This window comes from Amblyomma maculatum, chromosome 4 (genome assembly GCF_055883805.1).
Source record: "Amblyomma maculatum isolate TAMU_Amacu chromosome 4, ASM5588380v1, whole genome shotgun sequence".
Classification (NCBI taxonomy): Eukaryota; Metazoa; Arthropoda; class Arachnida; order Ixodida; family Ixodidae; genus Amblyomma; species Amblyomma maculatum.
Window position 1 is genome coordinate 133,930,337 of NC_139347.1, and position 16,633 is coordinate 133,946,969.

General features: G+C 43.5%; 1 protein-coding gene across 3 annotated transcripts in view; it reads left to right on the forward strand.

Annotated features, from left to right (window-relative positions):
• LOC146192617 (superkiller complex protein 2-like) overlaps positions 1-16,633 on the forward strand; it is a 131,683-nt gene that overhangs the window by 75,570 nt on the left and 39,480 nt on the right. For all 3 annotated transcript variants that reach the window (XM_084602511.1, XM_084602512.1, XM_084602513.1), the window contains exon 19: positions 12,938-13,095. In XM_084602511.1, coding sequence (XP_084458637.1) covers positions 12,938-13,095 — 158 coding nt within the window. The remainder of the gene's footprint in view (positions 1-12,937; positions 13,096-16,633) is intronic.

Genomic DNA, 16,633 nt, shown 5'->3' on the forward strand with positions numbered 1-16,633 from the left:
AAACTTGTTGGAACTGCGTCCCTCTTGCCGCTCGAGCCACCACGACAGCTCAATACAAGGCTTCTGTGTGGCTGCGGCAGAAATCGTGAGCGTTTTCGCTTGCATGTGGATGGCGCGCGTCACTCCGTTTCGGCCGCCGCATCCACAGCTCATTTCTTGGCAACGTGCCAAGATGCTGCGCAGCGACAACGTTAGGGCGCGTTTATATTTTTATAGCTCCTCCGGTGGCGGGGAGCGAACTTGGCAGAGTGCCCGTGATGGTTTGATTGCACAAGCCTGGTTCGATTTATCACGCCGCGCTTGGAGTGGGCGTCATGATCGCAGCAGCAGACCGCGTGCTTCCGTTGATTCATACATGCAAAGATAAACGGCTCCCGCCAAAAAAAAAAAAAAAAGCCTGCCGCTTCTTAACGTCCGCAGACGCCATATCTTACGCTACGTCGCACGTACAGCACAACGATAAGAAAGGATGACTCTCGCAAAACAAAACAAAAAAAAAAGAAAAGAAAAAAACAGAGAACTGCCGCTTGTTAACGTTCGCAGGCGCCATAGTCACGTCAGCCACCGCGGGCAGAGGGTTCGCAACACATGGTGGAGAAAGCGTCCGACGTCTGTCTGAAAACGGGCTGAGCTGGCTTGGTGCATGCATAGCACGTGCTGAAGGAGAGAGATAGCTCGGCAAAAGAATGGACAGACCCACGCACATGGCTTGCAAACGTCATCTGTTGGCGCGCGGGAAACGATAACTGCAGATGCGAGCGCCTTTTGGGAATGGGCGCGGCGCTGTCCAGTACTGACCCCTCTCATTCCTTCCGCGCGTGGCTTGAAGACGTCACGCGGCAAACGGCCAAGGGTGATGCGATCGTCTTTGGGGAAGGCACACTTTCCAGTGCATGGTGCGGAGTTCGATATATCGAACGACCGGTGAAATTGAGTTCGATATATGACGTGGCTTTCCTATACTTTTACATGGGATTTTCAAGGGGATATTCCGTGAGTTCGATATAACCAAAATTCGATATATCCGGGTTCGATATAACCGGGTTCGACTGTACTATCATGGGTGAACTAAGGGAGCACAGCCAGCTGGCTCGGTAGTAGTCTGCACATGCACTTTGTCTTCCTTGTTTTTCAACGAGGGAGCAACACTGATTCTACGGACACAATTCGCACAATGCATATGGCATTACCCCCATCCTTGGGGAAAAGAATCACCCGATTCTAGACAGAGTTAAAATAAAATAAAGTGATTAGGGAGCACAGATAAGGCACAAAACAGATTTGGCAGGGAGTTGAATGTATAAACCCTGCACTTGATGGAAGTGCTCATCATCATCGTCATCATCATCTGGACTGTACCCACTGCAGGGTGAAGGCCTCTCCCATATTCCTCCAATTGACCTGGTCCTGTGTTAGCTGCATCCACTTGACCCCTGTGAACTTCTTAACCTCATCTACCCACCTAACTTCCTGCCGCCCCCTGCTACGCTTTCCTTCCCTTGGAATCCAGTTTGTTACCCTAAGCGACCATCTGTTATCCTCTCTTCGCACTACATGTCCTGCCCATGCCCATTTCTTCTTCTTGATTTCCACTAGAATATCAGTAATTTGAGTTATTTCTCTGACCCACTCTGCACTCTTCCTATCTCTTATCGTTACCCCTACCATTTTTCATTCCATAGCCCTTTGCATTGTTTTCAACTTAAGTAGAACCCTCCTGGTTAGCCTCCACACTTCAGCCCCATAGGCGAGTATTGGTACGATGCAACTGTTGTATACTTTCCTCTTAAGCAATACCGGTAAGCTGCTAGTCATAATCTGCGACTACTTTCCAAATGCGCTCCATTGCAATCCTATTCTGCTTCAGTGCTTAAAGTCGGGAGGGTCTAGGGGGGGTCAGAGACCCCTCCGCGCTATATCTTGTATAAGGACAGCATGAATACGAAACAGGCTGCCATCTTTTACTCTTGTCAGTGGTTGCCAGAACATTCCTTTTGTATTTCCGGCAAAATAAGAAGCCATTAACATATTTTTTAAAACCCGAGAAGGAGAAATATGATTTCTCCCTTTCAGTTTGTATAAAAGGGTGTATGAGGCCGGCCTCCAGCCGCTTTCTCTCTCCCTTTTTATTTCCCTTTACACCATTGCTCGAACCACTTGAGACCCTCCTCCGATGGAGCCAGACTTTAAGCACCGTTCTCCTTGTTACTATCTCCCTTTCACGGTCCAGATCTACGGTTACTACCTATCGTAAGCAGATATAGACCGTTTACAGAGAGTAGTTCCACTCTCCGCCCCGCCGGGGTGGCGCAGTGGTTAGGGCGCTCGACTACTGTGCCCAAGGTTGCGGGATCAAATCCCGGCCTCAGCGGCCGCTTTCCGATGCAGGCGAAAAGCAAAGGCGCCCATGTGCTGAGCGATGTCAGTGCACGTTAAAGAACCCCAGGTGGTCGAAGTTTCCGGAGTCCTTCACTACGGCGTCTCTCATAGCCTGAGTCACTTTGGGATGTTAAACCCCAACACCAAACCAAACCAGTTCCACTCTCCCCAACAGGTGGCGCCACTAGTATGGCCGTCATTGCTGGCCTTAGGAAGGCATCGGCACGCAGTGCGGACTGCTGAAGTGCTTCTTTTGTAAGAATGCTGGCTGACGTATAAAAACCACTGCTTTGATGCAGGGGTCGTCTGTATTGTCGAAGTATTCTGCTAGGAAGTAGAGCTAATGAACCTGTTGTTTATTGGCGGAAGAACAGATGATGCTTTCTACATAAGGTGCACATCATGGCCTAGGCAACCGTTTTTCTCTCAGGTGTATCACGAATTCATGTTTCTTGCTGGGACAAGAAAGCGCCTGTGCGTTGTAGAGAAAGGCTATACCTCATGCATCAGCTCATTTTAGCACCGGCAGTGAATGCGAGAACGACCCTGACGTTTTCTGAAGAGTTTCATGTTGCGCCACTGCCGCCGCGTTATTTTCGCAGGACGTTAAAAAGTACCTTTGACGTAGCTATTAATGTATATGCATTTTTAAGAATTGATTGTGCAGAAAAGAAAAGTCAGTTTGGGCATGTCAGTGAATCTGCTTACTTTAGTTAGGTACTGTTACCAAGACATGCAATATCGAATCCCGGTCTCGGCGGCTGCTTTTCGATGGAGCCGAAAACATAGGCGCCTGTGTGCTGTGCGATATCAGTGCATGTAAAAAACCCCAGGGGGTGGGAATCTCCGCATCCTCCACTCATAGCGAGTCGCTTTGTGACGTTAAACCCCACAAATCAAACCAAACTTTAATTAGACAAGCACTGCTGCAATATATGTAATAGCTGCTGCTTTTATGAAACTAATGCACGGGCCAAGGATGAAATTTACCATGACAAGATGTTTTTATATCCCCGCTTGCTTGGGCTGCCTACTGTGGGTTCTCAATTTCGATGCAGTTTCCAGTCACTTTCGTTTGAGCGCAGGTGAATGCCAGTAAGCGCCTGAGGCGGCCCTCAAGCAGCGTAATAGTCTTTTGAAGCCAGGACGTTTACAGGAGGTAAAATTATACCTTTTCAACTGTTGGGGATCACACATGCGTCATATTGAGCAATAAATATTGTCCACAATGTTAAATGGTGAACATTCATAATGCGTGTCAACCAGCACGGTCTGAACATGCGTTTGCCACTTGCGCAAGAAAATTAAAAGAAGTTTGAGGGGATAACCAGTTTGTAATCTATTCAATTTTACAATGTTTTCCACAAAGAGCGCAAGAGAGAGAATTGGTTAAAAAAAAAAAAAGAAAAACGAGTCGACAGCTGACGGTTTGTCGAAACGTTCTAGCCAATGCAGACAGTTAGGAGGACGCGCAATAAATGAAATACGTAGGTAAATTTTACAATTTTTTAGCACCTACACACACACTATGAGCATTCACGTGAAGTTTTTTGCCTGTCTACAAGCTCGTTGTCCCCAGTGATAGCGGGTACTCCACAGCGTGCAGCCGAGTACCAGCGCGCCGAAAGCCGTCAAACCAGAAGGCCCGAAGGCCAGCAATGGCGGCACAAATATGGCAGCGCCCATGCGCTCGCACTGTAAAGGGTGTATATTCGCCTACTACTTTCAGTGCTTCGCTACCTAACGTAAACTGCTGTTCCTTCCCGAGGCTGTTGAACATTACCTTAGTCTTCTGCATATTAATTTTCAAGCCTACCTTTCTACTTTTCCTGTAGTCATTCTTTACAGTTCATCCCTTGAGTTACTTAGCAAGGCAATGTCATCAGCGAATCACAGATTATTGAAGTATTCTCAATCTACCGTTATCCCTAGTAAGGTGCTAAGTATGCACAGTGTGGAGTCTTGCAGTGAGTGGAGTTTTCATTTCAAGACCTCAGTGGCCTGGGCTGTTGCTCTTGCCTGAGTTACCAGCCTGTGTGTTTTTGGTCAGGCTTATAGATGAGAGTAATATCTTGGCATTCCACTGGGCAAAGATTACAGAAGGGTCCTTGATGTTTGTCAACCAAGAAAAGGTGTGGGGGTCACTCGTGACTCTGAACAGTCATAAAGGTGCAGTCAAGATTCAGCTAGTACCCAGGCTACCTTAAGACATTTTTTTCTAAGGTGAAATACATAGTTGTTTTCATAGTATGATAGGGTACGGCTTTTGGAGGCCATGGCTCGGGAAATGCCGTCCTATCACTTTACTAGGAACACTCCAAGTCCAGCATAGTGTGCAAAAATTCTGTGGTGGCATCCTCGCTAAAGTAACCTAATATCTTTGGTGATTGCAGATGTCCTTGGAGCTTGGTGAATGCATCTTGTCCCCATTACCAAACAAAGGGCACTCCTTCCTTATTGAGACAAGCGTTCGGCTGTCTTGCAGAAATTAGCTATAAAATGCCGGTAGTAAGCATGAGGGTCCAAAAATTGGTGCCGGTAGCACTTGTCATTGTCAGAAACGTAGCAACAGCAGTAGTCTTCTCAGGTTCAACACAGATGCCATCGGAGCGGATGAGGTGGCATATAAATTTTAGCCCGTCAGGGACAAGCCAGCAGAACGGATGGTTGGATGGATGGTCTGAAGGCGGTTGGGATGCTCTTGTCTTGAAATGTCCAAGAAAAAAAAAACAATCTAAATACCATATAATGCGGAATATAGGTCGAGGCAGAATATAGGCCGACCCCTTTAACTTGAAGCAAAAAACTCAACATAAAAATCGTAAGCACAAAACTGGACATTTTATTCACGTGCCACCAGACTCCTCGCCTGGTCAACAGCTTGACTTTCTGCGCTCGCCAATATCGGACGCATTTCTCTGAGACGCTAAACTGTCGCTGAGCGGACATGTTTCCGTGCAGTTCACTATTTTCTATAACTTTTTTTTTTTTAAACGCCGCGGTGAACTGACGTCGGGTACCAGTACTCATTTTGCTTGCTGTTGCAAAACACAAAAAGGGAAGATGGCGTCTGTAAAACTGCAATTAAAAAAAGTAAAATCAACGCATCGAGTTTGGTCAGCATGGAGGCGATAACGATGTTATGGTGGCTAGAAGGGAGAGGTGGCGCGACCGCGCATTCCGCCGCTTGGAGAAAACGCGCCTTCGGTTCATGCCGCCGCCACTGGTCGCCGCTGTGGCGCTGCTGTCAGCTCTTCGATGCATTCTCTCCGGCGCACGCCGGTTCGTTCGTTCTTGTTTGCCTGTAGATGCTGCTTGAGCTGTGGTGCTATTTTTCAATCGGCTTTGCCCTAGCTCAGGTTATCCTGTTTTGTTTGGTGCCTATGTAGTTTTTCTTGCCGAGGTGCTAGTGGGAGTATGTAGTACATGTGCATACTTTTCTGTTTCTCTTGCGTTTAGAAACCCCCCGCTAAAAAAAAAAAAAATGAAAGAATCGTTGTCAGGCAAAATTACCTTCAATTGCTAAACAAAAAAATTAATGAAAGCATCGTTGTCAGGCAAAAGGCCAGTCAATTGCTAAAAAAAATTAATGAAAGCATCGTTGTCAGGCTAAAGGCCAGTCAATTGCTAAAAAAAAATTAGTGAGAGCATCGTTTTCAGGCAAACGGCCAGTCAATTGCTAAAAAAAAATTAATGAAAGCATCGTTGTCAGGCAAAGGCCAGTCAATCGCTAAAAAAATTAATGAAAGCATTGTTGTGAGGCAAAAGGCCAGTCAATCGTTAAAAAGCATAATGAGAGCATCGTTGTCAGGCAAAAGGCCAGTGAATTGCTAAAAAAATAATGAAAACATTGTTGTCAGGCAAAAGGCCAGTCAATTGTTAAAAAAAATTAATGAGAGCATCGTTGTCAGGCAAAAGGCCAGTGAATTGCTAAAAAAAATTAATGAAAGCATTGTTGTCAGGCAAAAAAGGCCAGTCAATTGTTAAAAAAAATAATGAGAGCATCGTTGTCAGGCAAAAGGCCAGTGAATTGCTAAAAAAAAATTAATGAAAGCATTGTTGTCAGGCAAAAGGCCAGTCAATTGTTAAAAAAAATTAATGAAAGCATCGTTGTCAGGCAAAGGCCAGTCAATTGCTAAAAAAATTAATGAAAGCATTGTTGTCAGGCAAAAGGCCAGTCAATTGCTAAAACATAATAATGAAAGCACGGTTGTCACGCAAAATGCCAATCAATAACTAAAAAATAATAATGAAGCATTAATGTCAGGCAAAAGGCCAGTCAATTGCTAAAAAAAAGAGATTAGTGACAGCATCATCCATGACCAGCTTCTTATGTGCGAGACCTGAGTGAGGCAAATGAAGTTCTCAAAGACTGTGGCATCGAACACACATCTGTCATCACTCAGGCCAGTTATTCAAGGCTGATATTTTATATCGCTGGATATGTGGCGAAGAAATGCATCGCTGGCACCAAATGTGAAGACTGATGCAGACAACTCCTCAGTCTCAAGAACGGAACTGAGCGTGTCTTAATTACCAGTTGAAAGTCAGCGCTCGTTGTGTCGTCTTCTAATCTTGTGCTCGCATCCACGTTCCGCGCTGTTACCTCAAGATGCATAACCAACATATGCCCAAGCTGCTATTCTAGTTAATTACCAGTGCAGTTGACATAGGCGGTCTTATGTTTCCATCAACCAATCTAAACGCCCCTGTGACATCCCATGAAAACACCTTTACTCGCTGTTTTAGTGCGCGTGAAATCCGAAGAGACAGCCTTATTGACTTGGTATCCATTCTCCAAATGACCAAACTGCAGCTGGTTGGTTGTCACGGACATATTAAATTTGTGACAAAGTGATCAAGTTCTATGTTCTTAGCAGACTACACCTGAAGACGCAGAATTCATTTTCAAAAGAAAGGCAAGGGAGAATGAAACTGTTGAAACTGAGGTGGGTTGTTTAATTTGCTATTTGGTTGTGGGCAGTTGTGTCTGGAAATTGTGTTTATTCTACCTGTATTACATGTATATTTGAGGCCATCAACAGCAACCTCAACATTGTTATATTTCACTTTTCTTTCCAGCATTCTTGCCCTTAAGTGCAATAAACAAAACTTTGCTTATCCATGAGAGGTTTTTGTGAATAAAACTGCAATTTGTTCCTTCTGTACTTATAATACCGTTTCACATCGCATGTTGCACGTTCTGGCTATTATCTGGCTAAAAATTGCGCTTTCCCACTTTAGACGCACCGGAAATTCGCAGACAACAAAGAATAGAAATTAGCCTGATGCCTGCGTACTGTGCGACGTAACCGCACGTTAAATAATCGCTTGTCATCTGCATTCTCTGTAATCTTCGACTGCAACGCCCCTCAGCCCGAGTCGCTTTGGCTTTTTTTAAAACTCACGACACCAAACCAAAATATTTAGCTTTATAACTTCGACCACTGTGCCCATCGGGAAATGATGTAATGCATCTTCAGACCAAAACTTCTTCATTTAAGCAGCATTTAGTAGCACGACAAGCAAAACAACCGGCACAGTCGCATCGCCCGCTTTCACGGTGCCAAAGAGCATATTAGCAGTCGACGTCACTCCTGACTTGCCTATTTTGCTTACCTGGTTAAAATATTTCAAGTGGTAACAATAATTTTAACATTTTGTTGGTATGACTGCGCTGCAATCGCACCAAAGTTTACCACAGCCACGGCCCGTCTCGAGGGGGAGCGCGCGCTCTCCCTCGAGACCGGCCCTGCCCCAGCGCGCTGCGCGAGCCGAGCATGCATCGAAGTGCTGAGAGCAGCGCCACCTACGAGAGGCATGAAATGTAGGAGCGGCGCTCGCGGCCAGCTCGCGTCACCTAACCTTTCTAGCCACCATAACGATGTGGATGCGCGCTCTCACATGTTGCCAGACGACTATACAGGTTATGCTAAGGGCCGGTATATAAGTCGAGGGGTGGCCTTTTAGTAATATTTTTTAAAAAAACCTCTATCTATATTCCGCACTATACGGTAGATCAGGTTAGACTGCCTGTTAATGTCTGAGAGTACAGTATTCGACGCAGAACAGAAGCTGAATGAGAGTACCCCAAATTGATTCAGGTCTGGAGTTATAAAGGTTATAAAGGCAGCCTTTTCATAATCGTGTTCATCAACCGCAGCTTGCCAACTTAACCGCTTCGCAAATCCATGAATGAGTAAATATTTGTCCATGAAATTTCATTCCTCGAACACTTCTCTATGACTGTGCTAGCTAGTAGCCAAGCTCACTCATTTTGCTTCAGCAGTCTCAATCATAAATGAAGTTGTGTGGGGGCATTTTCTGTGCTTCGACTCACAGATTTTGTTTGTTTGAAATTCAGGTGATGCGAATACTTTTCACAGCCTCGTGAAGTTTGGGCTACAGTGAAAGCTAGGTTATTAGAACCTCGACAATTCAAATTTTCAGATAATTCGGACTACACTACTTGGTCCTGTTAACTCTTTCGGGACCGCCCAAAAGAAGGCAATCCTGATATATTTTTGAAAATAATTTTTTATTCAAAGACATTTTTGCACTATCTTGTTGAAACATACATCATACTGAAGCTAAATGATTGGACTTTTATTGTAGATAAATTACAATGTCTAAATGGTATATATATGATATAAAAAATTTTCAAAACAAATTTTCAAGGAAACCAAAAAAAGTTGGAAATGTTTGCATATGAAAGTAAAAAAGGGCACTAAAAAATTACAGAATATACAAAATGTGCTTTTTGCGTGTGATTTCTCACATAACTGCTCACCGCTCACTTCTATGCACGCTCCCTGTGCCACTCGAGGAAGTAGTTTTCAGCTCATTTTTTTGTTTGTTGGTAGAGCTTGCAATTTTTACATCTTTCTACTTTTTAGGGCTTGTGAAATGGGGGCGTTGCGGGTGGTGGTGGAAAAGCACGAGCTTGCTTGGCTCCTTCAAGATGAAGAAGCTGTTGCAACAGTTCCTCGCTGAAAACTAGATGGTCAAAGAAAACATTTCTGGCCAGCTCAGGGATTTCTGGATGTAATTCGCGGTATTCTTGGAATAGTATAAAACTATTCATGCATGCTATGTTGATGCAGTGGAAGAAGAGGGTCTTCCACTAGCGGACGCTACGCGAAAGTGCACTGTAGTAGCCAATCATCTGATCTGACTTATCCACTCCAAGCATTCCAGAATTGTAATCGTGAATTACTTTGGGACAGAAATTTGGGTACATGTACTTCCACTTTGTCTTATTTTGCGGAGACTGTCTCGTTGGCGATGTGCATCATGCTCATCATATAACACTTCTGTCTTTCCATTATAAATAAAGAATTTCTTGTTTGCGTAACCATCTTATTTCACCTTTTTTGGCTTTTCCCAGCATATATCTTCATTTTAGCAGGGAATTCCCGGCGGTATTTTCGAGTAGTTTCGCAGGCCAATGTTTTCCGGTCGAGGAGGTGATTGAACAGGTGTGTGGAGGTGTAAAAGTTATCCATAAAAATTCTGTAGCCCTGATCAAGGCATTCAGCACACAGCTGGCAAACTACATCGAAAGCCAACCTATGGGGCCCTAGCTGCTCGCGTTTACCTGTGTGTACTGCAAACTGCACTGTATACCCGATGTCAGAGTCAGCAAGGACCCACAGCTTGTAGCCCCACTTGGTTACTTTATCCTTGATATAGACCTTTGCTTTGGGTGAGGAGGTTGTCAAAACGCCTTCTCTCTGGGCTGTTGCAAACCGGTTCTGTTGCCGCCTCCACCGTGCTGACGTCAGGCGCACACAACAGCCCAGCGAGCAATATGGTGGCGTCTAGGAGGCCCTCGTTGCAAAGCTCTATACTGCCGTATGACTGACCTCCCTTTGGGTTTCACCATGTGCTCGTCCACAGAGAGGTCTTGATGAGGCTGAAAGAGCTTTGCTGACACTTTATTCATGTGCTGTAGAAGCCACCATACGAAGCGAAGCTTTCCTTTTGACATCTGGGTTACATCGTCCAAGTTAGCGACATGTAGCATCGCTAGGAGTGCTATGAAGCGATGCAGCGGCATAATTCGTGGTGGAAGCAGACCACTGTAGATGCTTTCCACATTCCAGTGCAGCTTAATTCGTGGTGCTTTCAAGATGCCCATATAAATTGTCAGGCCAATGAACTTGGAGTCACCTCTTCCCAAGACCCATTGGGATGGGCATGAGTGGGCTTCTCAAAAATCTTCATCCAAGCATATTTATTGGTGTTGTCACAAATAGTTTGGATTACAGCCAAGAAAAAAAAAGGAAAAAGAAATCCAGGACGGTCAGGAATCTCTTTGTGGTGCTCCGGAGTGCCACACCCACATCTTCGGTCAGATGCACACCATGTACCCATCTGGGAGGAAACTGGATACGCTTCTGCTGCGAGGGCAGGAAGTCATTCCCGTAATTTGTGGAAACCCTACCAAACACAAAAAAAATGAGAACGTATAATGACCCCGCTTAAATGCTCTAGAGCGAGCGGAAAGTGATACTATTTACTCACCTTCAGATACTTCACCTTCAGGTGATTGCGATGCTGGATCACTCTCTGAACTGAAATGAGAGCTGGACAATTCATCTTCACTGCTCGTTTCATCAGAAAACTTCGCTGTCGAAGCATTTGAGTCACGCGGCAGATGCTTCTTTCTTTGTGCAGCCTGACACGACATCAACGCCATATTTTTCAGTTTCGGCCGCCGCCGCGCCTAAGATTAAAATCTCTCCTACGTTGCCGCCTGCCGAGAGAGAGGCAAACTACGCTAAAACAAGAACTATTGATGCTCAATGACTCTACTAGATGGCGATATGTGTTCCAGCGCGAAAATTTTAAGTTTGAAAGTGTGCGTAATTTGATTGTGTATTTTTGCATCAAATCCAGGCCACAATCCCTGAAAGAGTTAAGCTTCATAGAAATTTGTGTATAAAAAACCCCATTAGTTCAAACGCGAATCTGTTCTGCTACGGATAATTCGAACTATGCGCCGCCGCGCATGGGCGACCTGGTGTCGAGCACATTGCCAAAGAAATTTCTTCACGATAGGGGGGCAGGGAGGCATAGTTAGAGGCTGGGCACGTCCGAAACTGGGACAGAAGATGAACCCAGGTAAAACCATGGAAGAGGCGATAAAGCCTAAATGGCGCAGTGACTGGTGCAGTGGGCGGCGTCGCTGGAGGGTAGGGGCTGGTGGCCGTGGCGGCTGCCTCTTTTTCTTTTCTGGGCAACCTCCAAAACATGCAGCTCGTTAATTTGACCCCTGTTAATTCAGAAATACGGATAAGTGCTTCTGTTGGCACGGTCCCAGCCAACGCCCATAAAGGCTATGACGTCGGACGAGTGCTACGGGTCTACATATAAAATACCAAATCATTACGCATGAAAACTTTTTTTTTTTTGGAAGTCGCCCATCTTGCCATCCTTCAGTCATCAATGAAAGCACATGGTCAGCCACAGTATGATTATGAGGTAATGGACAGCGCCCACCCGAAATGCAGCATGATAAATCGAATGTGCTGAAGACGAGACTTGCACAACCGAACGTTTTCCCCGTCTTAGTGGTGCAGTGGTTAAGATGCCCAACTATTCTGCCGGAGTTCCTGGGTTCGATCCCGACTACCGGCGGCTGCATTTCGATAGAGGCGAAACAGAGAGGCGTCTGTGTGTTGTGTGATGTCATTGTATGTTAAAGATCCCCAGGTGGTCGAAATTACTCCGTAGCTGTCCACTACGGCATTCTTTCTCTGTATCCTCTTTCACTATACCTTCCTCCCTTCCCTTATGGCACGGTTTTCGTGTCCACAAAAGCAAGTACAACAGATACGCCACCTTTCCCTGAACCAATTATTACTATTATTTCAACCGTGCAAGCGCTGGCACTATGCCAAGTCCCCCCACCTTCACCTTTCCGCTGGAGCTAAGGTCAAAAACACACCATGACATCGCTGCACAGCATCTTGGTGCACTGCCAAGAAATGCGCTGAGGAATGCAACGGCGATGGTGTGAAATGCTAATTCTTTATTTTTATTTTTTTTAATTCTCAGAGTCAAAAGGGGGGAGGGGGTCAGTATTTGAGGAGGTCGTTTGGTCAGTAAGTACAGCAAATTCATCCTTATGCAAATGGTTGTTGTCAGTTCTTTTTAGGACATTTGATAATTACAACTTTTTTGCCAATCCTGTAAAGTTAGAATTAACGGGCTTTTGCTGTATTTATATTTTGCCACATTAGACAGCTATATGGAATTTTATTTTTCAGGCACACGTGTTTATGAAATATACTTGTACAACTTTATACTTTTAATACGAAAAAAAACAAACATTCTTAAGCATATAGAAGTTGCGTGTTTCACTGCATTAAGTAAATGATATGTTTTTCTACTTCCATTTTAAGTTTTATTAGTAGAATAGCTTCAATTTGCACATGCTAACTTTGGTAAGACTTTTTTTTGTGTGCTTATCTTGGCTGCACAATATTTTATTAATCAGCTGTGTAAAGGTCTTGCAGAATCACTTTTGAGTTGTTTTGCACATTACCTTCAGCCCCAGACAAATGAAAGGAAGACCCCGCTGCCCTGGCCTTTATCCAAAAAGATTGCTGTTCCAAGTGGAGCCTCGACCGTACAGCAGATGACCTTTATGTTCAGTAGTGTCCTCTGCATTTATGCCAAATCCATCAAGATTGATCCGAAGCACATGTCGTGAGTGGATACCTTCAATTTCAGTGTACCTTATGCTTGAGAAAGAGAGCTGCATTATGAAAGCTTCAAGCGGTGCCACAATAGCACCGAGCGTAGAAACATAGTTGAGTGTATTGCACTGTACTTCTCATGCATGAAACTTTTGCTTGCTGTTTTCTTTTCTTCTCACTGATGCACTTGTGTAGCTTTTTTCTCTCTCTCTCTCTCTCTCTCTCTGCGGCTTTATTGAAAAGCTGTCACCCAGGTGGCTGCATTTAGTTTTGCAAGGAAAATAATCCAGCATACTAGTGATGAAAATGCTGCTTTATATTTTCCAGAGCAAATAAATATTATTAAAGAAACGATTCAGGTTGGGAACGTTGCTCACTCGGGAAAAACTAAGCACACTTAAGGTTGGGGGAAGCTTTAATAATGGTTTCCTTAAATTGCAATTAAAAGGTATGGACACGGAATTTAATAACGACCTTCTCAATAGATGCAGCTTGCAGCTCAGAGGTAGACTGAAATTTTCCCTAATATCATTCACGTTGGTTCAATTTTTATCTTTTTTTCACTTATGCACCTTTTAATTGAAAGAGGCCATATTTCATAAGCTTTCATGTTAGATCCATTTGGTCTTTGGCATCAGTTGGGTGATGAAATCTCAGCTCTCAGGTGTCTGTGAGAAGTGACCGGCCCCTTGGCTTGTTAGCGACTGCAGCTCAGCATTGGCTGTGTGATGCAACTAATAGTTAACTGGCATGCGCAGCTGGCTATTAGGATACGGTATCTTGAAATTTCTGTTATTAGCTGCTTGCTGCTAATAAGTGAAATTGGCAATAGAAACATATGGAATGTGACTCATGAATGCAGAGTCCTGTAATTTTGCTTGAAAATAGAATTGGGTATGGTACACAACCGCATCTAGGATTATGTGCTTTATGCAAAATGTAGGCTTGTTATTGTCTTCTTCGTGACGCAATGAAATTATTACCCATGGAGGAGCATTTTTAGTTATAAAAATACAAATTGGCTTAGGCTATTTATTCTACAGTGAAATCTCATTACTATGAACACCACATTAACGAATTTTTCAAATTAATGAATTGTTATAAAATCCCCAGCTAATTTCCAATGTGTTTAATGTAAAACTATTTCAGAATTATGGATTTCAATATAACGTATATTTCAGAATAATGTACATATTTTATTTTTCCTTCTATAATCTAGGAGCATCAGTATAACAGATTTGTCTAAAATTAACAGCGCCGCAGTTCGCAACTCTTGCGTGAACAAAAAAAAAAAAAATGCGCCATGGCTCGTGAGTTGTACCTATCATCATCAGCATATCTGGTGCCAGCTCCTAGCCCCCCAACAAAGCTGCAATTTATTACGCAGTAGCGAGCAGGCCTAACCACCTGCCTTTTTTTCCTGTGTTGGGTGCCGTTCGGCCGTTCGTGCCATTCTCGCGTGCAGGACGTTACTTTTTTTTTTCTTTTTTTTTTATCGGATTATCTTATTGCCAAGTTTGTGCGAAACCTAACGGTGATTGCAGCCAGCGAAATGTCAGGAAGATAGGAGTGCAGCTTTCACTGAAAGAAATTGACGCAGGAAAAAAAGGTGAATCGGCCTCTGCAGACAGCTAGAGCATTGCCCTATCGACCGCTGCTATCATTTTGAAAGACCGAGACAAGATTTTCAAGCTTCAGGGAGCACTGAAGATGAGGTTATATTGAACTCTGATTTTTTTTGCACTGGACAAAGCCCATACTTTCATCGCTCAGTGCAGTCATGCACCCGATGGAGGTGTTGCACAAAGTTGAAAGTGTATGTGCTGTTGTGGCATAATGTAGTGCGTGATCGTGTTTGCTGCACGTGGGAAAAGAAAATAATCGATACATTTTTAAATAAATCGGCTTTGAAGTTAGTGCAACATTTTCATTTGAGGTTTTTCTGATCCACACGCGTGCCTACTGCCAAGGTACATCATTTTTATACCTAGGTTTGACCACTGGCTTAAATCGCAGATTTTTAATTACAACGATATTTCAAAATAACGAATGATTTCGTGCAGTCCCGCGGGATTCGTTATATCCAGATTTGACTGTAGTCGCTTTTTTCTAGAAGGGATTAGTTAACGTCTGTGAAAGGTTTTTCTCTCTTGCACCTCAAATTTCTGTTTTGAGAAGTAAGTACATAAGCCCGCTCTGAATGCCAACTGTTCTGCTTGACATGGTAATGGAACAGCATTAAATAGAGCAATTTTGAAATTGGAAATACTTAACTGTGGTATATTTTTTTTAAAGCTTAGGAAATGCTCTATAAATGTGTCACCGAATCTGAAGTGATATTTTTGCAAAATGAGAAAATTGCACCTAAAGGCTGTGAAAAATTGGTTTTCTGCTCACTGTCTCCCCGAAAAAAAAAAATAATAAATAAAAATTGTAAGTTCACACATGCCCAGTTTTAATTTTTTTCTCTAAACGTTAAAGAAAGAGAAGGTTGCAAAATATAACAGTACATTTTTTTGACAGTCTGTTTTGAGTGAAAAACTTAGAAGGAAAAAAGAAGACAGTAGAAAAATACCATACCTGTTCCCCAAGGTTAAGTTTTAGTTGCATGCAAGTTGGCGTCTATTTTTGCATTTACTTTAATTCAGGTAGGCATCTTAATTGATGCAGATGGGTCATCGGCACAAATGGTTGCAGTAGAATCTTGTTGATATGAGTCTCATGAGCATTGAAAATTAAAGCATATCTGAAAATCATATTATGCAAAACAGGCTTCAAATGGTTGTGAATGGAACATGCGATGCACAGAACTTGCTTATATTGCATCACTGGGATGTAATTACCACTTTTGCCTGGTCTTTTTGTTTCTCAGTGTTCATGCGTAGCTTTTCTTAAACTGATGGAAAGGGGGATTATAGACGACATAAGCTATACAGCCACTGTGGACACATTCTGTACATGTATTTCATACGTGACGCGCATGAGCCAAGTAATGCTGCCCATTAATAAATAAAGCTGGGAAGCTGGCACCTTCACTTTCTGTTTTTGGTTATCGCTAGCTTTTCTTTGTGTATATCAAGGTGCAGAGCAATATTTTTAAGTATTTTAGACAATAGATGCCAACTTGTGCATTACTAATCCACATACTACCGTATATACGGTATCCAGAATCTCCCAACATGGTGGAAATAGGAGCGGTCGGTGCAAGGGGGTGCCAGTTTCTGCATAAAGTCTAACAACTAAACATAGTCTAACAAAACTGGGAAAAGTCTGCAGTTTTCTGTTACACCCAGGTTTCCATTATATGCAGTTTCTGCCTGAAGACTCGGAAGTGTACAGCATACAGTAAAATCTTGGTATAACGAATCACACGGGACCGTTAAAAATGGTTTGTAATTTTGAAATATCGTTGTAATGAAAAATCCATGGTTATAACCCAATGGTCAAACCTAGGTATGAAAATGACATATCTTGGCAGTAGGCACGTGTGTAGACAGGCAAAATCTCAAATGAAAATGTTGCGCTAACTTCAGAGCTGATTTATGTGA